At 37.4% G+C, this 27508-nt stretch overlaps 1 protein-coding gene across 3 annotated transcripts; it reads right to left on the reverse strand.

Annotated features, from left to right (window-relative positions):
* Positions 1-746: 746 nt before the first annotated feature.
* Positions 747-23421, reverse strand: poc1bl (POC1 centriolar protein homolog B (Chlamydomonas), like). 3 transcript variants are annotated; one of them, XM_053492581.1, is made up of 12 exons: positions 22959-23421; positions 19606-19734; positions 17183-17567; positions 14352-14521; positions 10625-10814; positions 9998-10183; positions 9290-9407; positions 7738-7914; positions 7080-7211; positions 5531-5641; positions 2872-3024; positions 747-2788 (listed from the first exon to the last, which is right to left on the reverse strand). In XM_053492581.1, the coding sequence occupies exons 3-12, from the start codon at positions 17557-17559 to the stop codon at positions 2660-2662; spliced, it is 1743 nt and encodes a 580-aa protein (XP_053348556.1). In that variant the 5' UTR covers positions 17560-17567; positions 19606-19734; positions 22959-23421; the 3' UTR covers positions 747-2659. The 3 variants fall into 3 exon arrangements, with proteins under 3 accessions (XP_053348556.1, XP_053348554.1, XP_053348553.1); XM_053492579.1 differs by having other exon boundaries at positions 17183-17587; XM_053492578.1 differs by having other exon boundaries at positions 17183-17611; positions 22959-23420.
* Positions 23422-27508: the final 4087 nt, after the last annotated feature.

Consider the following 27508-nt stretch of genomic DNA (forward strand, 5'->3'; position numbering starts at 1 on the left):
GGAAACACAAACACAATAACATACATGAGGACTTTAGTCTCCTCAAACTTCTCCATCTCCAGTAGAGCATTAGAGGCTAAAAAAAAATTTTAACAGTCATGAATGCAGCTACAGTACCTAGCTAATTAAGTGCATGTACAAAGTCATACATTAGTCTCCAGAATAAAATGCATTCATCAACCCTAATAGCCTTTATCCAGCTGCTAATCAATATTAGACGACCAGGAATTGACCGGCATGCTGGTAACAGGAATAAATTTTTACGGTCACCCTGAGCATGTAAATGTGCCTCTGTGGGACTGTTTTATTTTTTTTCATTATGTTGGTGTTATTCTTCTTCAGACAGAAAGGTTTAAGCTTTCATGTCATTGTGATCCATGTGATCAGTAAACTTCTATCATTTAAAGCATAATGGATCCCACTGTGTTGCGTTTTTCTGGTATTGGTGTAAGAAAAAAAACAGCTCTCAAAATGTAACCTGAATATGTATTTTCCTCTGTGTGCTTGGAATTTGCGTGTTTGTCCCATGCTTGGTGGGTTTCTTCCAAGTACTCCGGTTTCCTTCCACAGTCCAAAGACATGCAGATTAGGCTAATTGATGTTCCCAAATTGCCTGTAGTGTGTGTGTGTGTGTGTGTGTGTGTGTGTGTGTGAGGGATTGTGCGAAGGATTGTGACTCTGTATGCAGGATAAATCAGTATAGATGATGAGTAAGTGATTGCGTGAGAGTGTAAGGATGACATGACTTGTGGAACAAAATGTATGTTTATTGAAATTAAAATGAATACTTGATTAGATGAAGCCATAACAGATGAAATAAGCCACATGCCTATTGTAAAAATGCAAAGTCTGGTGTAAAAAAAAACTATCCTACGCTGCACACCTAATGTGGAGTGTTTTACAACCAGACATCATTTATCCAGTCATGTACAAATCATGTGACATGAATCATATGGCAATAATTTAATGGTTACCACAAGATGGCACTGCAACAGAGGACAGACAGAATGAAGGGTAAGAAAGAGAACAGGAGTTCACAAGTAACAAATTTGATCCATTAAAATCATTGTTCATTGCGGTCAAATGACTGATTCAGTACAACAAACAAAATGTGATCATTGTACTTATGGTGTAGAAGGCAATCACTACAGTTTGTGCTTAATCAGTAGTTTTAAATATTCATTCCCACCATAAAATAAAGGTCCCTTTATACCATGTTTAAAAATCAACATCTATTAAAAAAAAATAATAATAATAAAAAAAAAAGATTTCTGGAAATGACTGGTTGATTAATAGAGCAAATGCAAAAAGCCCAAACAAGCCCATGCTGTACAGTTCTTAAGGTCACAATGTACTGTAACGTCCATGGAATTTCAGATCACAGGAATGACTGGTTCTGTGGGTGAGTTCTAGCCATTCCTCAGTGAAACAATTTTACTTCAAACATAATTATACAGTGGTTTGTTTTGCATTTTTTTTTTTTACATCTGGAAATAAAATGACTAACAGCCACTGAAATGTTCTCCTTTGGCTAACATTTAGCAAAACCTTTTTTTTTTGTTACCATTTAATAACGTTACACCCAAAGCAAGAAAATAGACACTGGAATACAGAAGGTGTCCAGGATGGCATGACCCAGGCAACATTCATAAACATGCTCTCACATTTGTGTAAACATTTCAGTACACTTCCAGATCATTCTTCATATTAACTTCATTCATAGAAAGAGAAATTTCATTCAGATTGTTTTCCCCTATAACACTGTGTAAAGAATAAAATAGAAAGCACCTGTCAAAAAAATTATAAAAAATATTTGCTTCCCAATTGATTTAGGCAAAGCAAAACTGATTTGATTTCGCAGATTTTTCCCCCTCTAAATCTGTTAACAAGTTAAAGTTTGGCCTCCGTGATTAGCTTTTAAACTGAAAAAGTCAGCTTGAGTGAGTTCGCTGTTGAGATGACAACAATAAGGCACAGTGGGCTGGTGCAGAACGGGTTTGTGGAGCTTACGAGAAAATAAACCCACAACACAATGGAAAGACGTCAAGCGCCTTTGTTCAGAAACTGTACAAACATCACAATGTTGATTTTTTTTTTTAAAGCCATGGCTAAAATGTCATGACTGAAAAAGAAAAAATGTGTATAGCAAGATAAACAGGTTGTCGCCACTCCCTGAAATACTTGTCACCTAAAAATAAGCATTTTATAAATACAAACTGTGAGTTTTGACTAACTTGTCTCGACTCGGTTCAATTACATAGTGCAATCATGTAAACGCAAACAGTGTTCCAACACAACTAGATTTCCTTCCCCATATTGCTACTAAAGTGAAATACAATAAAAATAGAGACTTGATCACCTTTGGTTTTCAAAGGCACTGAACAGAGCCTAGTCTATTCATCAACAAGCCACAGGCCTTCCACATTTCACAAAAATTAAAACCGTTGCCCAAAAACCACTGAAGTGGTCGCTTTCTCACCCAAAACTTAGTTTTAGTACCTCAACTCCACTGCAATCCAGTCCGATTGACCATCAAGTTTATAACCTCACAGTGCAAAACAGTATGAAAATTACTGACAGTTTAAACCAGCTACTGAATTGATGCTTGGACTTCATAGAAAATGTACTTCTTGAATTCAATGCAATGTAGAAATCACATTCATTCAAACTTCCATCGCTGGTTCAGGTCTTCACTAGAGCATCTTTGCATGTGCACGTCGGTTCGCCCCTCTGCTGTACGGTATGATGTTATGCACTTGTCTGACAGAGGGTGATAGATAAGTCCATTCTAGAAAGACATGATAATAGTTTATCTAAAGTATAGGGGGAAAAAATGGTATAAGGGAATGTGGTTCAGTAGGCAACACTCACATCTCTGAACTCCCAGACGATGTTCTGAGAAACTGGCTCTCCATCACGAGGACAGTGTTTCATTCCTATGTGGTTCTGGCCATCGTTGTACTCCGCACACAGCTCAGTTACAGAGTTGAAGCGGATTTCCTTATACGAGGTGTACTCGAAAAACTTGCAAAAAAAAAAAGAGACACAGAAGAGTTATTATTGTTTAATAGATAAATACTTCCTTCAAATTCTTTCTTAAAATAATGGTAATAACTTCAGGAGAAATATTTGCTCCCCACTAAAGGTTCAGTGAAAGTTTGGTCGAATTCCCATGAATAGAGGAGGAGTACTGAAAAGAGGAACGAGGACATGAGACGATGGACAGTGACCCTGATGCATATGCTTTACAGACGAGTGACACATTATTCATTAATGAATATGTTATGCTTTGCAGCCAGGCAACACAATTAAGTTACAAAAGTGTTGCCCAGAAACGTAATATTGCTGACTAAACTACTACGTACTGAATAACACGTATGTAATGTTTCATTACACCAACAAGTTGGGTTCTTCCCAAAGCTTTAACTGATCATGCTGTAGGTTATGCCCTGGAAATTGCCCAAAATTAAGGATATAATCCTTTGAAGATTACAGTTGTGAACAATGAAATCAAGGAACAAAGAAAGAGGATACACAGGTCCTCATACAACCTATTGTATAATTTTCCACATCTCCAACAAAGCTCCCAAAAAACTACAATGAATAATACAGAAATATAAATAACAAAAAAAAAAAATTAAATGTCAATTATAACACCTTGCTCTAAATAAAAAGTAGAATCTTGTTTATGGTGAAATATAAAAGGTTGTTTGTGTCCAAATGAAATAAAATGTTTAATCAATAAGTGAATTTACCAAAGTTACCCCAAAGTAATTTTTCTTTGTCTTATATCCTTTCTTTGTCCTTTCAAAAGGGAGGGGAAAATAAAGGTAAAGTTAATAATTAGCCAGCAAACCGGCTCTTTCTTCTAAAGATAAAGTTCAAGGGCAAGGTGTGGCTCTAGACTAGACTTACACATGCAGTATCCTATTTGCCATGGCTACAGCAAAACCATATCCACTGTGCACTAGAGGCCAGTCCAGTCAATCCACGTAGGTACCTGGCTAAATTAAAGCCAAAACTCACCTCAGCTCTAAAAATTCTGATTTAAACCCACTACTCTCTCTCTCTCTGTATTATTATTATTTATTTTATTTTTTTTACGTTTTTTTTTAAATGGTCCAATTACGGAACCAGATGTCAGCATGTCACACTAGGGCAGAAAAGGTAATCAACTGCCAAGAGCTCAGGATTCATTTCACCCATTGAGCTCTGAGACAGCATCCCCTGTCAAACACAAACTTATTTACCCAAACAATATGAGGCATTCTGCACAGGGAACCTCATTCATCTTTTATGCACAGGCCAGTCACTGAGATGGGGGAACATTATTTTTCATTCACACATGGTGCTTATTTTCCAGAGAAACCTGATGCGCCGCATTAATGAGTAATCAGTGATATCAGTCCAGAGACATTATTCCTTAAATACGCATTCAGGTAAATTTATCCGACCATAGGATGACATGCTTAGATTTGATGATACATGAGTCCTGCTTTTGGTTTTTACAACATATTGCTGTGCAGGAAACCCTTCTAAGGTCTGTTCTCAGGTTGTGTGATCACTCTGACGCAAACCTTTCATGGTAATTTAAAGGGCGTTATGTATTAAAATATAGGGGTGTGGGATTTATTTTGTTGCTTCCAATGATTATACACATGTATGATGTGCAAAAGTCTTGAGCTTTTTCGGTTTTAGTCCTTGTACTTGATCTAACGTTGGGCATAAACCAGCGGGAAACAGTAACAACAGATGAAGAACGAAATAAGGTTGCTGCTGAGATTTTTACATAAACAACCCATTTTTAAATTATATCTTAAGTTGCTAATTCTGTACATGGTCAACAAGGGGCCTGGAACCTATCATAGGAGACTTTGGGCACGAAGTGGGGTACTCTCTGGACAGGGTGCCAACCCATCGCAGAGTGCACATAGACACACAAAACGGCCAATCTGTAAACACCAATTAATGTAATCTGAAAGTTTTTGGTCTGTGGGAGGAAACTGGAGCACCTGGAGGAACCCACCAAGCACAGGGAGAACATGCAAACTCCACCCGTGGCGGGAATCAAACCCTCGACCCTGGAGGTGAGAGGCCACAATGCTAACCGCTACATCACCGTGCCAACTGCATAATTTTATTTATTATGAAGATTAAATAATTTTATTAATTAATTAATAAGATTAATTTATGTTAATTTTCCATTTAGCGTCTTTGTTTACTCATGCTCACATTATGTCTCTGTCCTTGATTCAGTTTTCCCCTTCAATTATTTTTCTCTTATTTTAGCCTTGGGTATTATTTATATGGTGCAGAGCATGTCAGTGTGTCTTTTAAATGTACATATCAGCTTAAGACCAGTAGAACAGCTGGATTATGTTTAGACTACAAAATATCCAAACTGTTTTTGTATATGCAGGAAAAGAACAACATCCGTTTTATTATATCTATACCCTTGCTCTTAGTATCCTGAAGTTGTAGTATTATATGGTCATCCTGAAAGATTTACAGTAAAACAAATAATAATGACCTGATTCCCTCCTTGTCCATGGCAGCCGAACAGAGACAGGTGAGCCCCTGTGGGATTGTGATCTGGAGCATTGTAGTCCAGACACTCGGAGGGAATCCCACTGCTACGCACCTGTACCGGTAGGACAAACAAAGGAAAAGAGGAGTGACGAAAAGAGAAAAGGTAAGGAATGTAAAGTGGTTAAAGAAACACAGACATAATCAAGGAAACTGATCTCTATCTCTATCTAGACAACTCTCTGTAAGGAAAGAACTACTCAAAAGACAAAACAAATGAGCACAATCAGATAACAACCCAACAAGACAGGACAGGGTTAAAGACAGAATAAAAACTAAATTCAAAATATATCAAATCAGGGGGAAAACACACTTTTTAGCCAGTCAGAGAATCTTCTGTACAGTTGAAACATTTGCTTTAACATTTATACTTATATTGTTTTGTTGCATGATTTAACAGCTGCACAGCAGACCATTACATCCTTCTGTCATACTTACAACGGTTAAAACAGGAGGAAGGCTACTCTGTCATGGCTCTGTTAACATGTCTAGATGACATAAACGCATGGTTAGCCCAAAATATTAAAAATTTTAATGATAAAAAGACTGAGGTTTTGGTATTTGGTCCTGGTGCCAGGGGTAGAGCTTCACCTCTGGATTTAGGAGCCTTGGAGCAGTATGTTAAACCCACAGCGTCAAATTAAGGTGTTATTTTTGACTATGACGCTAAATTTCGTCCAGTTTCTTTCAATTAAGGCAACTGAAAAAACTTAAGCCTTTTTCGTCACGCCTTTATCACCACTCGCATCGATTACTGTAATGCTTTGTATTTTGGGGTTTCTCAGGCAGCATTACACCACCTACAGCTGATCCAAAATTCCGCTGCTCGACTCTTAACATCTATGCGTAAAAGTTAACATATCTCTTCAGTTCTGCCTTTCCTTCATTGGCTCCCGGTACAGTAACGAAGTAATTTTAAAATTCGTTTGGTCAAGCTTAAATATTTACATGGCCTTGCCCCGCCCTACCTCTCGAATCTGCTTCAGCCCTATGCTCCACCCCGGTCTCTCAGATCATCAGATAAACTTTTGCTGACCGTACCGAATACCAAATGCAAGCTTAGGGATGATCAGGCATTCTCTGTAGCGGCACCTAAATTGTGGAATGACCTACCCTTGACTATTCGTGAGGCCACATCACTGGGTGTTTAAGTCCCATCTCAAAACTTACATGTTTTCTCTGGCAATTAAACCAACATGAGATGTTTATTATTATATATTGTGTTTGATTAGATATGTGTGTGATGTGATTTTAATTATTTCTTTTTATATTATTTTATTATTTATGTGAAGTACTTTGTGGCATTCCTGTTATTAAAGTGCTATACCAAATAAAGTTGAGTCGAGTTGTCTCTGTGTACATTACCTTAACAGCAAGTAGCAAATGCTAGCCTCATTTTACAGTAACCAAGTCCCTTTTCTCACCCAACAGACCGATTGATCGATATTTTTAAAACTGATTTAAGGAAAATCGAACACCTAAATTCCACTTACAGCTCCATGCCAGTCAGGTCTGTCCTCAGGCACATGCAGATCCGGGTAAATATTTTTCAGATACCAGTCAAAGCTCATGCACTTTAGCCGTTCTCGTAGGAGAATCCTGTCTGAAATGTCCCCGTACGTTTCCTATGAGAATTTAAGCCTTAGTATGAGTTTTTATTCACATGTAGCACAGAAAAATTTAGGTGAAAAAATTCTTCACCATGTTTCATTGCAATGCATTAACAATCTAAAAACTAAAATCAAACTGTTTCTACTTTTCTTCGGCATCTTATTTGCTACTGGCATAATTCCTGTGTGCTGATGTGGTCCTAACACTTCAGGATATTCAAAATATGTGAACTTTACTGACCCAAGTTACACAATGCAAACCGGTAAAATATAAACAACCTGAGATAACACCCAAACCAGTTACTAAAGTAAAGCTAGGATGTTTGCATATCGCCAGGATTTCACATAATTAACATTTCACATGTTAAATCAAGAACAGCTACAATTACCAGTTATGACGTACAAGTCTGTGAGTCTTACCCAATGTAATACTGTATAATGTATTGTTTGACAAATGTGGCCTACTTTATCACTATTCAAATATACTTTCTGACTACCACCAACAGTAGAGAGGAAACAAATGCAGAACTCTGGTCTTTACCTTACGAGCAGGAGGATTGCGGTTATAGAAAAGCTCCTTGTAAGAGTCCATCCAGACCTCAGCAGCTCGCACTGTGTTCTGGAGAAACTTTGGCCTGGCGTATGGGGCCTTCTTAGGAAAAACATGACCGACATGGGAACAGGGGTGAATCTCCAGTGAGCCTCCACACTGCCAAACCTGCAAAGAACATTACACGTAACAGAAAGAATCAGCATCTTACCAAGGCTGACTGGTTATAACATGTTAGTCCACCCATTCATCTTCCAAAAATGAGGAGATCTCAATACAGGTAGTGTCCGACTTACAAACATTCGAATTAAGACTTCCTGTAAATCCGAACGGACTATGGTTCTACGAACGTTCGTATATGTGAACAAATCACGGAAGTAGCTCGTGTTTTGTTTAAAAAAATAAACATTGCAGTGTCCCAGATACCAACATTTACGGTGTGTACATGAATTCATAAAATGTCCAAAGTCCAGTATATATGATGTGATTGAGCGTGAGGTGGGGGAGGAGACAGAGATTAAATCAAGTGGATTTGTACGCTTTACACTGTCAAAGACGTACAGTGTAAGACTCACTTTGTCAGACATAAGAAAAAATCCGACCTACTGTACGAATGTGCTACCTGAACAGAGATCATTCATAAGTCAGGGACTACCGGTATAAGATTAGTAATGAATGTAGTAAAAATGTCTTAATGTTTTTGGTACTCGAAGTTAGTTAATTCTTAATCAAATATATTCTACTTCCTTATTTTTCTCTTGGTTATTAAACTGAGGTCAAAGCACGGTGCCCCCGGAGCAAACAGGGCTAAGGGTCCAGCTCAAAGGCCAAACAAAACAAGCGACAACTGGGGCTTGATCCACCAACCTTTCAATCAGTAACTCAGAGCCCTAACACTTTAAGCTACCACTGGCCAGTGATTGTATAGAAGTGATACTGGGGCTGATTTCTTTCCAGCCCAGACTGCAGACTTGTGGAATCCATTAGTAACAATTGTGTCAGGGGATTACAAAGAGTAAAACACCCTATATTTATCATCAGTGACCGAGTACCTGAAAATGCTTGTAAAATATAGTTGCTGTCTAATTAAGTTACAAATTATGACAGTTCTGTAGTGTTCTGTAGCGTTCAGCTTATTAGCTTGGGCCCCGCTTATTAGCCAACTACCACTGAAAATCACATGACACATAATTTCAAAACTATATACTAAATTATATGTAAAACATATATATAATTAGCTGATCATTTACTGTCTTATTATTAAAACTATTTAAACCTTTCGTTCACTAATAGTGTTTGTGAATCTGTTTACAGCTGGAATTATACAGGGCTGCTTCACATCCCTTGAAGACACTGCAGTGTATTGTGTTTCTGGAGCCATGAAACATTAATCACACGAATGCGGCATCAGACTTGATTTTTACCTACATGCCAGAAGGAATCCAATATGTAGAGTGCAATTAATTGTGCATGGTTCAGACCACAAGACTGTCATACTGACAGCGTGTAATTGGAAACTAGAGAACACCTAATAAGATCTTACCCTGAAGGAAAGTTCCAGATTCTCTCCTCCCCATACCTCCATGCCGGTGTCATAAGTGCCCAGATATTCGAAGTAGGCCTTGCTTACAGCAAAAAGGCCCCCGGCCATGGTGGGAGATCTGTGGGAGAAGTGCAAGACATTGGCAGGGATATCCATAAACACATCCATACAATTAACTAGTAAGTTAATTAAAGTAAGAAGTAGACAATTCTGTGAAAGGTGAATCAGGGAAACACTAAAATGCACAGGACGAGCATAATTCAGGTACATTTCCAATCATCCAAAAAGGGGATTTGGCAACATACTGAAGTTTTCGCTTGCTCAGTGGTCGATTTATTTATGATTTGCCCACCCGGAGTAAGTGCATGTTATAACAATATTAATAATAATAATATTCAATTATTTGTTACATGTACCTTACAGGACAGTGAAATGATTTTTCCACATATCCCAGTTGGAAAGCTGGGGTCAGAGCACAGGGTCAGCCAGGATATAGTGCACCTGGAGCAGATAGGGTTAAGGGCCTTGCTCAAGGGCTCAACAGTGGCAACTTGGTGGTGATGGGGCTTGAACCCCCAACCTTCTGATCAGTAATCCAGTAACCCACAGCCTTAACCGTTTAAGCCACCAAAACTGTTCCTATTTGCTATGTGTCTTAAAACAGTAGAAAGGTAAAGCTCTTTTCACAGAGGCTGACTGAACACCAACCTGATGGGGTCTATGCGGGATTTCCGTCTTTCGCGGTCTGCCTGAGGCACAGAGTGCCACTGGAATGTAAGCCGCCAGTCGAAGCCACCCACCATGGGCTCATCAGTCTGCATGTAAAACTCAAATGTGTCCCAGTCAATAGTGTCAATCACTGGACATATTACAGTGTCCTGCTTCTCAGCAATCCTGAAAAAAAATAAAAATAAAACCATGCTATAAGATAAAGATAAAGAAAGATCCTTAGATGCTTCCTCCACGTAACATGTTGGCTAATTGTAAAGAGATCCTTTGGTTCTTGTCTAAATATAGAATTTATTTACGAATATTTTTATTAATATTTTTGGTTGAAAAGTCATGCAAACTGAAGTCATAATAACCGACTAAATATCACCAGTGACAGCTTTCTTCATTCTGCTCTTGTTTATCGTGAGTGATCATAAGATCATAAGAACCAGATTTCTTCAAGTTTCACAGAAAAACATTTTGTTTTTTTTAGACATATTGGTAAGTATCTATGCAACAATCCAGACAGTTGCAAAATAATTAAACACTATCAAGGACTCAAACCGCTTCAGAATTTCTGAATAAATCAGCAAATCCCAATGACTTCATTCTGATTGAGTATACCTTTCTAGAAGAGGCTCGATCCACCCAGGTACACACTCGCAGTGGCAGTCCAGAAAAGTGAGTACATCCCCCGTTGCATAGGTGGCACCGATAAGCCGAGCTCGGACCAGTCCCTCTCTCTTATTAGTGCGGATGAGACGGACACGCTCCAGGTTGCTTATGTACTCCTCCAGCTGGGATTTCAGATAGCCTGCAATTTCCACCATGAGAGCATCTGAATGATGTGTAATGTGTATCTGCGGTGATCAAAAAATTATTTACCTCTGAATGATGTGTAATGTGTATCTGTGATTGATTTTCATCACTGTGTTTTATCAGTTAACAGTGTTAAACTACACCAGGGAACACTTAATCCAACAGCAACACAGGTTTTGTATTTAACCAGTTTAACACATAATCCTTTAGGAACTACAAGTACTTATTACTTATACATTGCAACATTTTTTCCTGTACAAAAAAAACAGAAGATAATCTGCTGACTTAAAACACACTTATAATCAAAGGCTAAGGGTACCAGTCAATTAACTCTTAAAATTACAGTACTGTGCAAAAGTCTTAGACACCATACTATATACTGTACCAATTTTGTTCTATATGTCTATAATTATGCACAAAATCATTCAGTATTTTCATATATAACTTAAAAATGAATAAATAAATAACATTACAGTAGAATATATGCATATATACAGTAGTACAAGACAAACCAGTTTTCAGATGGAAACAAAAAACCTACGCTCCTGGGATTTGCATTAAAATTAAAAAGAGCGAGTGTGACAAAGTTACCAGAAGAACTCGAATTCTCCAGCAAGCTCAGTAAAACCTAACAACTGCTTTACTATAGTAAAATATAGTCATGTGCAAAATTTTGTGCACATACAAAAATATGGCATAAGCAAAAGATCCTTTTGAAAAAAACATTTCTGCATAAAATAAACGTAGAGCAATAAAGAGTAATAAAATAAACAGTCAATATTTGCAGTGAAAACTCATTGCTTAAATTTTTAGACACAGATTTGTGCAGTTTTATAAGAAAACAATTGTTAGGTTTTACTGAGCTTGCTGGAGAATGTGAGTTCTTCTGGTAACTTTGTCACACTCAATCCTTTCTATTTTTATGCAAATCCCAGGAGCGTACATTGGGTTTTTTGTTTCCATCTGAAAACTGCTCTGTCTTGTTTGTTTTCTTTATACTCATGCATATATTCTCCTGTAATGTTATTTATTTATAAATTTTTACATTATATATGGAAATACTGAATGATTTTCCATGTGTGGATACACATCCGCCAATTTTTTGTGGCAGTAATTTACAGTGTCGAGTTGTCAGCTCGACACCCAATAGACATATGAGAATATGTAACTTTAGGTCATTGTACTGTTGGTTGTACAAGCCAGTCTTTTTACGGATTCAGTTTCTTGACTGTGTGTTATATTCTAAAATTGTAAATGTACAGGAATCCATTCTTCCATCAATGACTACAAATGCTGATGTATTTTTTTCCAAATGATTGTGTGAAAATATTTCCATTACTTTATTACAGTAGTTTACAAAAACTCAATCTCTGGCTTATCTACAGTAGATGTTGGTTTGCATACATCTGACATTCATTTCTTAAACTAAGTTGCAAATAAGGTTTCTTTCTGATGACTTTTCTATGCAGTGCTCCACCCCTTCGGTCAGCTAAACCTTCCTCAGCGCCATATAAGGGTTTTGCCTTTCTAACCTGCATAACTGCATTTCTGCATATCTAAAAGTTTTCTTGGTCCTCTTGACCTCGCCTTGGCTCTCACAGTTCCCCATAACTTCCATTTCTCAATGACATTTCATACAGTGGAAATTGTGAAATGGAAGCACTCAGATATCATTTTTTATCTCTTTTGATAACCTTCCACTGCTTTGTAGGCTGTTTACACAAGTCTAAGGATGTTGAATGTTTGCACAAGGTTTCATGTGTGACAGAATTGTACTCTGGAACCGGTATTTCAAAAGACAGTTCCTGGCCTATTTAACATAATGATCCAATTAAGGCTAAGTAGTTTATTAAGTTTTAAGATGTTTGCACATGCCACAATTAACATTTTACTTCATTCTATGTTTTAGAAAATATAAAATAATTGTGCATTAACCTTTTGCAGAAAAAAATTACAAAATAACAAACAATACAAAAACAAAAACTGCTGCAGTGAAATGTCTACCCTTTGTTTAATCCCCCCAAAAATATGTTATACGATTATGTTAACCTTGTGCATTAACTTTTTGCAGAAAAAAAAATTACAAAATAACAAACAATGCTAAAAAAAATCTACTTCTGTTTAATCCCCCAAAAATATGTTATACGAAATGTTCAGATGCAATTAGCATGCAATAGCATTTTAGCATGCATAACATATTAGCTCCTGTCCTCGGTCAGACTGCGAGTGTTACTCTAAAGTTACAAGACAAAATTCTTGTAACTTTGTCTTGAGTAGCAATTTAGTCTGTCTGAACATACAAATCTGACGTTTTTCTAATCGGACCTGAGTCACTTTTGTTCGTAGTTCTAGATCAGCTACATATCTGAGGCGCGGTCATGCGACTTCCAATACAAATGGGCAGATTGGAATTCATTTGACTTTTTGCCTCTGCAAATGCGTGGGGCGCTCTCTGATACTGTATGAGCCAGCATTGGAAGCTCTTGGATTTCATAGCATGGCTAGCGACAGCTGCTTAAACAAGTCAGACGGGGCATCTGGCTTTTTTCTTTCTCCAAACCACAACAAATGCAGGCAACTAACTGCTTATCATCCTCCAGGGCAAAATATTTTCTGCTGGAATTGCATCCATTGTTTAAAATGGATGAGTGGTTGCATGGACTTGTGACATAGTTTTAACCCAGAGTTGTGCACATACGTGCCATTTCAGAGGACTGACGTGTCCACATAAGAGTCAGATAAAAGTCACTTGTAATTATGAATGTGAACTGCCATGACATGCAAATCCGGTCTGGCGAAAAATATTGGAATTGTGTAATGTGGCTTGGAATGTGAACATAGCAAAAGTAGGCCTCGTAGTTCATTTTCCTAAATGGAGCCTCAGTTATTTAAAAAAACGTTACACTTTCCATACCGCTGCTTTTGTTTTCATATTTGCATGTGACCGCCAAGTAAAATTCGGCTCTCCCACTTTATTCAGGCTTGGGGCCAGCACTGCAGACTAGGTTAGTATAGGGTGTGGCAATGCACCAACAGCAGGACTCAAACCTGGATCCTCAGATCCCCAAGCCAACAACCTACAGCCTTGGCCGCCTGAGCTACCACTCCCCCAACCATCATAACACAATGTATATTTAAAATCATAGTTTATGAAATAGGAGAGCTTATTATAATAGGAGAGCAATTCCTGGTTAGGGATCAAACTCCAGTCACTGAGAGCTTGCTTAACGTAAATTGTGTAGGGTCATTTCAGGAAGAACATGGAGCTCTTCTCGCTGGTGCGACCCCTAATGGAAGCAGCCGATTGGGGGGATAAACAGAGTGAGTGTGACGTCCTTGCAGAGCCCAAGAGGCTACAGAAGAGGAAATGGCTTCTCATTCAATCAGCTAAAAGTCAGAGGAAGCAGTGTACTGTCTGAAATGGCAGGATAAATTTGCCCAAATTGAAATGAATTACGTAACATTTATATAATCACTGGGGTGTGTATGAGTAGAGTCTCATTCATGCACACACACAAACTTTCCATCTTACCTCGGTCACTCAAGTCATCAACGAGAATAACTTCTTTTAGCAGGACAGCAGGTGTGGTCTCCAGGACACTATGGATGGTTCTTAGTAGGGTGGACCAGGCTTCATTATAGAAGGCAATAATCACAGACGTGGTTGGAAGGCGACGGATGTCATAAGTCTTGCTTCTACATCTGTTAACATATAATCATCAATGATTACACATGTTGTAAAATGCTAGAGAAAAGTGCCAGAGAAACAAATGTCAAAAAAGTGAAAAATAACTGTAGTTCACATGTTTACTGCAATGCTCTGTGAACGTAACTTTCGTAAAAATGTGTTTCTTATTGTTTTGTGTGTGACACCTTCACATATTTGTAATTATTAACAAATGCCAGAGATCATTGTGACTAATTACTGTTCAAGTAAATGGGTTCGAAAGCCGAAAACTGCATGGGCAAAAAAGTCTCCACATCAAAAGGTTTAAATTATTTGCCTGGATCAAGCACAAAAACAATTAATGAGATTTGAAATCACTGGAATTGAGTTAAGATCTGCCCAACACATTATTAAAACCTGTAAGGACTTGTGGAAGAAATGTTAACTTAGTTGATTAGGACTAAACATCTGTGTGGCCATAAGAAAACCACTTGTTAGTGAGACAAATAAAGGGAGAAAAAACGCATTGGGATAAAAAAAAAAAACTTGTTAGGGATCATAATGATTGGACTTGATGAGTTCAAACTGACCCTATTTCAGAGCGATTGGCGCATCAGGGTAAGAAGGGAAGTGCATGAAGCGATGCAACCATCATGTACTGTATAGTGGCCACTGTACAAGCCTCTGGAGATAGTGTTATGATCTGGGGTTGTACAGTATGTGGCAATAAAATAAAGTCAGCTGATGACCTAAATGTACTGAATGACCAGGATATCATATTAATGGAGTTTTTTATTTCCTGACGGAAAAGGCATATTTCAGGATTCAATAACGTTGATGAATTCTTGGAGTGTGACACTTTTTTTGTCCAGGCAGCATCTCTTGCTGTATGAATGCTACAAACACTACAGAGAAAAGAAAACGCTAAACACTGGAGAATGCATTCAAAATTAAGTCTAACCAAGACTGCTACTGTTTATACTTTAATTTTACTAGAATGCAAGCTGTGTCTGTGTGACGTCAAAATGTGGATGCTTTTCTCTTGTGATATACAGGATAGAAAATAGCGCAACCAATTCTGTGCAAAGATAGAATAGTGATGCATAAAATGAATAGGTTGTTAGCACATTAGGTAGACATGCCAGAGCTGTTTTCACAAGAGTCTGGGGAACAGAAGCCAGTGTGTGAGAACTGGAGTGAGAGAACTGGCCAGGAGAACAAGACAGCAGTATCCTTGATGGAATAGAAGGTGACAGCCTGTGTTTTCGTAGACTGCTATTGGACTGAGTCCAAAGCACTACTACAAAAGCTTCAATAAAAGGTCCAGAATCTCAAGGAGTAATTTTTCTTCAAGGATCACTCAACAAATTATATTGAAAAAAAAAGGAAAAAAAGCCACCAATGGGGTAATAACTGGGGGCAATGAGGGCAATAACTGTCATGGAAACAAGCAAGGCATGTGAAAAGCATAACTTTACAGTAACAAACAAGCATCCCAGGAGGTAGATAAAACAGCCCCAAATCAGTTCAGTTTAAAGCACAGTCTAGATAGAGGAAAAAGGAAAAAGAAATACAAAGTATAACTAAAATGTATGACAAAGTCAGACTAATTATTAAAAAGTCATGCATAAACCCAGAGTCAACCAACATGGCAGATTTGTGCTAATGGGCAAGGAATGCATGAGTGCGTGGGCTGGATGGGAACCTTAACTTCCATCTCTCTAATGAGGTCTGTGTTTCATTAGGGAGACGGAACACGACGTACTGTAATATTAAACTTTACAGTGACTAAACTAGTCTCGCCAGAGATTCTGGCAAAAGGAAGGGCATGTGTGGAAAATTCCTGGATCGCGATCAGAGAAAACTCGTTAGACAGTAACCAGTTCACAGTCAACGATTTTTGAAAAACATTACATAATGTTTCATTTTAGATTCACGTTAAGACTGTGCGCTGTAAGCTCTCTGAAAATGAACTCAACCATGATCGCAGTGAAGCAGGTCTCAATTCTAGCTGAAAGCGGAACTAAAAACAGTAAAGCAAATGTGTAATATTAAGACATGATTTTTGCATAAATAAACACACCAGTATTGTTTCATCTAACTTCATGGGTTTAGCCATTACCCTGCATTCACAAGGAATTTTGGGTATTTATGTCGATAAAACAAAAATTCTCCACTATCATTATTTTTAGCAAGAATAGTGCTTTGAACATGGCAATATAGATAAATAAAAAATCTACTGTCATCAGCTCCAGAGTTGTCCATAAAGCCATAGTTGTCTAGGTAAGGTTTTAATTAACTTGGTTATTATAAAATGTGAACATTCAAATTAAACATAGAGGGACGATCCTCATAAAAAAAAAGCTTTTAAATAAGTGTCTACTAAGAAAATTACTTGCTATCATAAAAATTTGCTGTTTCTGTTGATGTTCGACAATAATTACCCAAAACAGATAAATTTTTCATAGTGTGATAATTTTTTTAAATGTTAAAAAGTCTCCTAACTGCTATTATATAAAAGAAAATGAACATGTCATGCTTGACATATATATATAATAAACTTTAGAATGCTCTTGTATTGAGCCACATCACACTATAGTGTCACTATTTTTTTATAACACCATATTTGTGTCATGGTTCATATTACAGTATGTACTCAATCTACTGTTTTTCAGAGTGCAAGAAGGTGAACTCACTCATGCATCCTGTTATCCTCAATATGGCGATGGAGGGATATCTTGTCGCTGACGTAGATGTTAATGGCGTAGCGCTCAATGCTGTCTTGTTCATGTTTCTTCTCCTCAGAGTTAAGGTTCAGTCGAGTGGCTTTGCCCCACTCTCCAGATGCCTTCGGGTCGGGAGGAGGCTTTACATAAATAGGCTGCTTCAGTGTCTCTGCATCCTCCTGCGCCTCCGTAAAGACATCCCGGGGCTGTATGTTATGTTTGCTGCCATCTTTGGTCGGAGCTGTGCTGGAGGATCGGAACACGAAGAGGTAGAAGAGCCACAGAACGGAAATAAAGAAGCCGGCCTTCGTCAGAAAAAGAACCTTCCTTGACCAGCGTGTCCTCATCCTCCTGGCTGCGGGTTTGCAATCAGAGCTGCCAATTAAAGAACGCTCCTCACTAAGACACAGCGTCACGGAGACATGAGTAATAAACATTATTATTGTATTATACAAAACTGCAAAAATAGCAGATGGGTTAGAACAAAGGCATTGTTCACACAGTAAATCTTATAATAAACTAATCAAATCTGTCTTGCCACTGTTTAAAAAAAAAACAAGAATCTGCTTTATAAGGTTTAATTTATTTTGGGTTTAATAATAGGTTCTAAAAAGTCCCAAAATATCTATTCATTTGCCTAGCCCAAGGCCTATCATCTTCCTGTTCTGATCATGACTGAGTGAAGCTGTAGCCGACATAAAAGGGGTTTGTTTTACAGCACTCAGTGGAAAATCCAAGTCAGTGCACATCTGAAAAAGAGAATGCTAGATTTACACAAGTCACGAACGTCTGTTGAAACCATTTCTAAATAACTGCAAATTCCAATAGATTAGATTAGATTAGATTAGATTCAGCTTTATTGTCATTAGCATCTAACCAGAAATGTAGGTTAGCAGTGGGATATTTACATATATACAGAGCTATTAAACTATATATATATATATATATATATATATATACTGTATATACATACATACATACTATACATAAATAAATAAAAATAAAAGCTATGTATGAATTGGATTTACAGAAGAATATACTGTATGTATATATTTAAATTAATATACAGTGTAAAGTGAGCAGAGATGGATGAGATAATTGACTGAATAAGTGTAAACATACAGATATGTCTAAATATAAGTATATGGGATAAAGATATACAGAAACAATATATGGTTGAATTTACATCATGTGCAATAATATGGATATATATACGAATAAATATGAATAACTTAATAACAGCTGGATGGAAATGCAGAGAGTATATCTATACACACATATATACATATATACATATACATATATTAGTATACTGTCTATGTGCAGATTATACAAGTGAATGTACAGGGAATATTTACAGAGATATTATACAGGGATGTTGGGTTGTCAGTGATACTGTACATGTAAAGGGGTTAGGTGGTTGGCAAAGTTTTCAATAAGGTAACCACTGTGGGGTAAAAACTGTTTACCCCAATAGTTCCATCAGTTCGATCAATTTATTGGGAGGGATAACCAATAAATAATAATGCCAACTGGTCAAACTCAGCTGAGGAGAAACTGCTTCAGGTAGTCAGGGACACCCAAGATCCCAGAAAGTTTTAAACAGAGCTATGTTTGGAGGAATAAAGGTGAGTCATTTAAGCCCCAAAAAATGATCTGTTATGCATGGTGGTGGTGGTAGCATCATGCTTTGGAGCTGTTTTCCTGTGTCTTCACAGATTTCCCCTCCTGTGTCTTAGTGCGCTTACTGGTATAATCAACATCCATGCATGATGGATTATTTTTACTTTACAGCAGTGATTCCGTTAGTGTTCCACTGTATATATCTGGCAGATGTAAAGCATACATGTCTATGTTTTTTGTGTTAGTCCATTTCTATTTTATTTTATTATTATTATTATTATTATTATTATTATTATTATTATAACAGATCAAAGAGCATCATGTTTGTGCACTTCCTAAATATTTTAGTTCTGTTTTTTAATAAAGGGTTGGAAATAAATGCTTTTCTTGTGTTTTTTTATCCGATTAATCAATTAATTGAAAACAATTACTGTCAGATTAATCGATTATTAAAATAATCGTTAGTTGCAGCCCTAGTTTACATGTTCTCCCTGTGCTTGATTTTGGCGTTACAAATTGGCTGTACTTTGTGTGTGCTGTGATGGATTGGCACCCTGTCCAGGGTGTAACCCATCTCGTGCCTTAAGTCTCCTGCGACAGGCTCCTGATACTGGTTCACTAGATTACTAAGAGTATTATCAGTTGGTGAGGATGTTTTCTTTAGACATTATTTGAGGGCTGCTAGTGACTCAGCTGTTCAGATATCCAGACAAAATTCATTCCACCATGTACAAGTAGTTTATAGAACATAAAATAGTCTTGACACATACCTTCTTTGAGAGATGGTCGGACCAGTCAAACAGTGCTAGAGGATCATGCTGCACTGCAGGGTGTTATAAGGGAAATAAGGAAGAACAAGGACCGCCTCAGAATATTTGAGCATAATCTCAACTCTTTACCTAGGAGGAGGAGACAAACAAAATATTTCATGTTTTGTCTGATCTGTGCCAGAAAACCCAACACCCATTTAATTGCACTCTACCAATTCTGCCAAGAAGAGTGGTCAGATATCCAATTAGAATTTTACCAGAAGCTTGTTGTTTGTTTGGCAAAAGGACAACCCAGCTAAGGGGCATTAAATCAAATGTTAGGTGTTCTGTATGTATGTATGTATGTATGTGTATGTATGTATGCCTTTGAACCAGTGTTGATTTCTTTAAAAACCCACAATAAATTTAATCTTATGCACCCCATTCTTAGGGGGGGGGTTTCTATTAAAAATAGCCTGCATACTGTATTGTGCAATCACTCTGTCCTGGAAAAAGACCACTTCAAAAAATTAAATGCAATCCTTGCAGGCCTTGATGTGCATGTCCAACCATAACTATAGTGAGCTACATGTACTGTACCAACATAAACATTTCACTATTTCTGTGTTTTGCCTGACATTTCTAGGATCAAGCAGTTGTGTTCAAACTGTCGCTGAGTTCATTGGGTTTATTTAATCCATTAGACTCAAATTTAATTTGAATCCACATACATTTGTGTTTTAAAGTAACATTTGTTTAAATTCGTACTTTCCTGCTGACACGAAAAAAAAAAAAAACTAATTTGCGCAGCCTGTCTGAGCAAACCTTTACTGATGCTTTGATGGTTAGGCCACACGTGTTTTAGACATTAAAAAGCTCCAAATAATCTTTACCATAATGAGATACAGAGGGAAATCAGTCTTCCACACAACTCTGCAATACACCACACATTTAACTATTCAGACAGATGATAAGCAGACCTTGTGATCACTAAAAGTGACTGTGACACCCCGCGGAATATGGTAATGGCTGTGTCTCGACAGAATCTATCATCAGCACCAGAGGCAGTCAGTCAGTGTAATCACTTAATTGTCAGGCATTAATTTTTTAACAGGGAGGGACTTGAGATTGAACGAACAGCAGAACTAGCAGACCTTTGGTGCAATATCATCCCTAAATCTCTACTGTGAGACTCTTAAAACCCATCATGCAAAGTTACAAGCTCATGTAATGCACTGAGTGTTTCAGCAGTTCTTGCAATGCTGAAAAACACCCTGAAATAAGGCATAAGACATAAATAAAAAAAAAAGGATAAAAAAAAGAAAATTAGGTTATATGCTTGCATCGCTTCAGTGACTATGCCTAAAAAGCTAAATTAAAAGCTGTGTCATCATAAAACCAAAAAGTAAATATCAAAGTAAGTATCAAAGTAAGTACCGAAGGAAATATCTATCACATCGCTTAGCATCATCATGACAATGTGAGCTTTAATGGGACAGTAATTATGTAGTTGTTTGACTTCTTAAAGCCGATTACATTGGCCAACCCATGTTATTATACTGTTGTATGAGTAAAAAATACAAAAATAGCTTCAGATTATAACTTTATTCAAACCGGGGCATGACTGTACCTGGAGACAAGGGAACAGGTAGGAGACATTCCATTGAGGCTATTTTAAACCAGTGAGACCACAAACATCTCAGGCAACATATAATTATTATGTCAACATATTAAAATACATCACAGTAAGCCTCGTGTAAATCCAGTGGTCCTAGGTGTAATTAATTGTTTGTTTAATAGTGTATTGCTGTGTGGTGTGTAAACTATGATGGGTGTCACTAAAATCCTGCCTTTACTTTAGTGTCTGTTTACTTTAGAAAGAGAAGTAACTTTTTACTTCTCTTTCTCTCGTGTGATTATAGACAGACCCAGCTTATGTGGTACTGTATGTATAACCATAGTGTTAATTACACTGTACTTTCATATGTATTTTACAGTATGCCCACATGGCACTGGGGAAAACCCAGAGCCTAAGAGTAAATGCAGAATTCTGACTACCATTTAATTCCAGTAGGGAACAAGCAAATTGTCAGGAAAGTGTATAGCTTAGTAACTTCAAAAGGGGCGGGTAAGGCCATAATTGCTGTAACATTGCTGTAAAATTGCTGATAACTGAAACTAACTTATCCTATGTGTATTTCACAACATTCACAAGAGCACAGTGATACAGTGTGTAAAAAAAGTTGTGTGTAATTGTTGACAAATCCCTGTGGTATGAGAGCAACAGACGTCAGGTCATGCTGTTAAAGAAAAATCATTTATCATTAACATTTTTTTTCTCTTATAACAGCACACCCAAATGCTAATGTACTGAATAACAGAAAGGTTCACACCCCTTGCTGTCTTTGGCACTTCATACTCCTGAAAGTTTTCCCTAGACACATGGTAAAAGTTGTATTAAAAAATCATGAGAAACTTAAATTATGGGAGTAGTCCATGGACTGTAGCTTTAGGTCAAGACATAGGTCAATGATGACCTATATAAAAAATATATGTGCTCATATGGAAGCCTTGCCAGTGTGTGTTAATGGGGACTTCAGACTTTAAACTGTATATTTGGGTTTTCGGATATGTCAGGTCGAACAAAAGTTATCATTACTTTTATAAAGGGTAAATTTTACCACTACTGGAAACAACCATAAAAACAAGTCATTATGTGTATCGTGCTGTTTCTTTGCCTATGTGAGCCTCTTTTTTTTTTTCGCTTAGTCATGTTTGGGTAGTTAATAATTCGGTTCATGATATTGCCTACTTTGTGCTGATAAAAGGAATATGTCAGTCTATACAGCACAATCCCAAGCCATGTGTATGTTTATTTAAATAATTAAAAATAATAATAATAAATAAATAAATAAATAAACAACAGTTTAACAAGTCATGGCTAAAATCTTCTGAGCTTTGTATCCCTGGCTGCAAAAAGTTTTAAAACCTCTGCATTAATCTGACTGCTTTAACTCCAAGACATAAGATGCACAGTTGGAAAATAATGCAATAATGAAATAATAAAATAATGCTAGAGGAAAGGAAGGAAGTAAATTTGTCAGGGGGAAGGAGGAGGGACTGAAAGGTTTTTTCTTTTCTTCTTTTTTTTTTCTGCAGTCTGCGAATAAGGAGATGTGAGCTACAGTATGCTAGCTAACTTTTCTTTCTCCTGTCCGAAGTTAGTTTCGCACACCTGAGTCACAGACATGCACTGACACGAAGCGTTTACACAACACACCAACAGCATGACAAAAAAAACAACAACAACCGTGTCTATTTATAGCATTAAAGCGTGCTGGTTTTTTTTTGTTGTAAATAATAAACAGACCTACCGGTTCTCGACATTGCCTGTTTAGTTTAGTTTAGTTTAGTTTTTTTTCTTCCGGGAGCAGCACCGCGCCGAAACAACTTCACTTAAACTGCTGAAGTTTTAGCAAAGTTCCCAGTTTCAGAGTTTACACCATCATCCCTCTGTCAGCACATCTTCATCTTCCCAGCTCCATTCTCAGCAGGACACACACACACACACACAGTCAGGTTCGTGACTCTAATCAGAGCTCTCCTGCATTACTCAGGTCATGGCACGAGACTCCCGCTGCCACGTCTGACACGCTCGCGTTTCTTACCTGGAACGAGAGTTAAAAAGAAAACAACAACAACTGTGATAAATAAAGGCTAAGGCGAAACTGCCCCGCGCTCGCGCTGCGCTTCTCCGACACACGGCTTTGACACGCCGTGACGCGCTGCCACGTCACGTGACCAGAGCAGCAGCGTTGATTAACATTCTGCACGCCTTCCTTTTCCTTTGGCCTCATAACAGAAGAGCACAAGTGAGAGAAAAGAGAGAGAGAGAGAGATAAGACTACAATAATGTTGCATAATGATGATGATTAAGGGGCAGGACTGCAATGTGGAGTGAATACACAGCAAGGCAGGCACAGGGGCTGCATTAAACTCTAGAAGTATGAAAGATTTGCAAACCGTTCCGATAAGCTCTTGAAAGTCAGCCACGTGGGCCTGCACGACAGGATATAACTGCCTCGAAAGCATCTGTTTCTAGACAGACTGATAAATCTTGATAGATAGATGACTGATGTTTTGAAAGACAACGTTTTACCTCTACTGCAGAGAAGTTCATTTAGATAGATAGATAGATAGATAGATAGATAGATAGATAGATAGACTGGCAGATGTATAGATGGAGCAATGGATGGTTGAAAGACAGGCTGGTGGATGGTTGATGGTGAAAGGATTGGATAGATAGATAGATAGATAGATAGATAGATAGATAGATAGATAGATAGATAGATAGATAGATAGATAGACAAACATATAGTTATAAAAAGGGGCGCTCAGCTTGGATCCAAATCAGAATCTTCTTTTGTACCCACTTTATCCTGGTCAGGGTGGCGGTAGATTTACTGTAATATTTTGGCGAAGCTAGGGCAAGGCAGAAATACACCCTGAGTCCCCAGTTCATCACTGGACACCACAGATACACCTAAAGGTTATTAAGGGCCCTGTCCATCTGCCACAATGTGCTAAAAAGATCCAGGACTGCACAGCCATAATACACTTTTTGAGTGGTACATTAGTAGTTCTGGGTTGGTGTTATATTAATTTACCATAAGGTCTATTAATTAATAACTAGACTGCATTAAAATGTAAAAAAAATGTTGGAAATTTAAAAATCTTGTAGACCTCATGATGTGTGTACATGAGCAATGGAATTTAAGGCCTTTTTGAATATAAGCAAAAAAAAAAAAAACACTAAGCCATGAAACTAAGAGATAACATTCATGTGTTGACAAAACCACTAATCACTCTTTGTGTTTTCTTTGCTTGTGACAAGCTTGAATAATCAGCTTACCAGTAATTCTGTAGATTTCTGTTGTATAAAACAATACAACACATTGCTGCCATAATTCAAGGGTGTAGATAACAACTGTTGCAGTTGAAGTGTGTATACACTATTTTGGGCCCCTCTGTATATAGTGTACTCCGGAAGTGAGATGTTTATGCTTTTGTTTATTCATGTATTAAAAGCAGTTGTATCAATTGAACCATTTTATAACTATATGTATAGTAGTAATAAAATCATTAAAAAAAAAATTGCTCCTCTGCATATAAGCAGAGATCTACAATTTTATAAAGTTGATTTTCCGTCATCACAATATCCGAAAACTGCCTGGGTTGTTGGTTTGAGCTGAGACTGGTTTGAGCCGAAGGAAGGCTCCATTATCTTAAATAAACACTGTTTACATCCTAGTTGAGCAGGAAAGCATCTCAGAACGCAGGAACGTTAGATCCTGAGGCAGATGGGCTACAACAGAAGACCTTCAGGTTCCCTTCCTGTTAGACAAGGATAGGAAAAGGACAAGACAAGTACAGTAAGTTCAGGATGGGAACAGGTTCACTAACTGGACACACACGCACACATTTTTTTTGGTGTTATACAAGTCTCTAGAAATGTCTTGCATTGATTAACACAGTTCCCCTTGAAAATCAATATTAATATTCAATATTTCACAGTTGTTCAATTTCAATTAATCTCTCTAACACCTCACTCCAAAATCATCCAGGGCATTTTAATTAGGTTGGGATTTAGTGAGTGTGAAGGTCATACCGTATGATTTACAGCATTTTATCCAGCAGCAACAAATACACTCAAACCAAGTCGGCACATAACACACATAACGCATTCTTTTTGTTAAACCTTTAATTTATCACCGTCTATATGACAGTTTTTTACAATCACCTCTCTAACAGAAAGGCTTTCTTTGCATAATAGATCTAACAATTCTCCCTGCATTTTGTTTACCATTGGAGGAACCAATGTTTCCCTACATGTCCTGCTAATGCCGGATACTATCTGGTGTCTATGGAGCATGACAATATTCAAACACAGAGTTTGCCAAACACCTGTGACACTTGGCATATCCCCAAGTTTAGTGATCTTTGCCTCTCTTTCTTCTCCTTGCTTAGACCAACTGACGTCTCTTTTTCTTTTCCAGGATTCTTGTTGCAAGTGCTCGAGTTCTATTTCCATGATAAGATCTCAAGCAACCTTTAAAACGCAGGTGTTTGTGTCGCTTGTCTTACATTACTGCCTTTCTTCAGAGCACAAAACCCAATCAGCCTCTGAAGTTTTTGTTTTAGTTCTTGAAAAGGCTTTCTAGGACTTTTAAAATAGTTAATAGTTAATAAATTACAGCCAGTTTTTAAGGGACATATGGGTCTTTAAAGGAATAATGGATATACCTGTACTGTATGCAGACTTGAATTTATGATTTTAAATTTATATAAAACATTTAAATCAGTTTTTCTTGAGAAGACAATCATCCATCATTATTATATGCTATATAAGGATTTATCATTTGTTATTAAATGTAGAATCGAAATCTCTGTGTTTAAACTGCTGTAGACTAACCTTACAGACCAGGGCAGATCAGATTAAGTCGAAGGTATAAGAGTGTGCTGTCACCTAGTGGTAATAATCCAGTAAACAAATAGTTTATTTAAAGCAAATGCTGCATGAAAATCATATAATCAAATAGAATATGTTCTTTGTACATAGAACCACAATTAGCTTTTTTTTCCCTTTGCACCATACACATATTTATCTTGATTTATTTATTTCATTTATTTCTTGTTTTATTTGATTTCTCAGGAGGTCACATTGCCTTAATTGAAATTGATCCTGCCTCACTACATTGAATAACATAAAGACTACCCCTGGTGTGGGTAGCTATTTTTTTATGTTCAAACTTCTCACCCCATGTTACCCTCTTTTTAGGCGTCCTCACATTTGCAGCTTTGCAGTATATTACATATACAGTATAATGCAAGTATAACTATGTATGTGCTGAGTTAAGCCCAATATTGCCCAATATTGTGTTTGAAGGCACATAGCCATCCTATCTCCACTGCCCCACCCCCAAACCACACACATACATCCCCATCAAACCATGACACTGATGAATAGGCTTATCCATTCATTCATTTAACCTTTTGCTGAACTAAAACACAGGACATCACAACACATATTCTAACAATTTGACCAACAAATATTAGAAAAAATAAGTCAATATTTGTTTCAAGGTTTATACATTTTTTCTTATACAACAGCATTTCTGATTTCTTCAACAAGATTGATCAGAGAATGGGGTTTAACATTCCATAAGAGCAGCTCAGTCAGTTTAAAAGTTACAATTCAGCCTTTAAGCATCACAGATACATTACTATACTAGCTTTGTTAGTGGGCTGGGGTGAGAGCACATAATTAGCCATTACATGGCAGGGCCTTTTTATTAAGGACCTTTCTCAGGGGCCCAAAGGCAGCAACCTGACGGAGCTGGAGGTCAAACCAGGCCTTCTAATCAGTAACAGAGCCTTAAAACACTGAGGCACCACTGATTTTATGGGCTGAGTTTATACTCTAACACAATGGTAGATGCTCCATGTCATCTGTGGATAATAATAAACACAATGTTGTCTGTTAGCTTAATAATTGACAAGGTGTACGTTTTTGTAAGATGTTTATGGGACATTTATGAAAGTACTGTAGAACCCAGTATCAGACTTCTTGGGAACATGACAAGCTGTTGCTAAAATAAAAATGAACACAGGAATAAAGTTTTTACATGCCTGTTTCTCAACATGAGGGGAGGCAGTATAGGTAAGCAATGTTCCTGCATTTTTACCCTTCAGCATTTGGCAGACACCCTTATCCAGAGCAACTTATGTTTATAGTGTATCATTATGAATCTGAGTAGTTGAGGGTTAGCCTTGAGGGGCCTTGAACCCAGGACCTTCCAGATTTTAGTCAAATGCCTTAACCACTGAGCTACCCCTACCACAAACCAGAAAGATCGATGATGGA

This window comes from Clarias gariepinus, chromosome 3 (genome assembly GCF_024256425.1).
Source record: "Clarias gariepinus isolate MV-2021 ecotype Netherlands chromosome 3, CGAR_prim_01v2, whole genome shotgun sequence".
Classification (NCBI taxonomy): Eukaryota; Metazoa; Chordata; class Actinopteri; order Siluriformes; family Clariidae; genus Clarias; species Clarias gariepinus.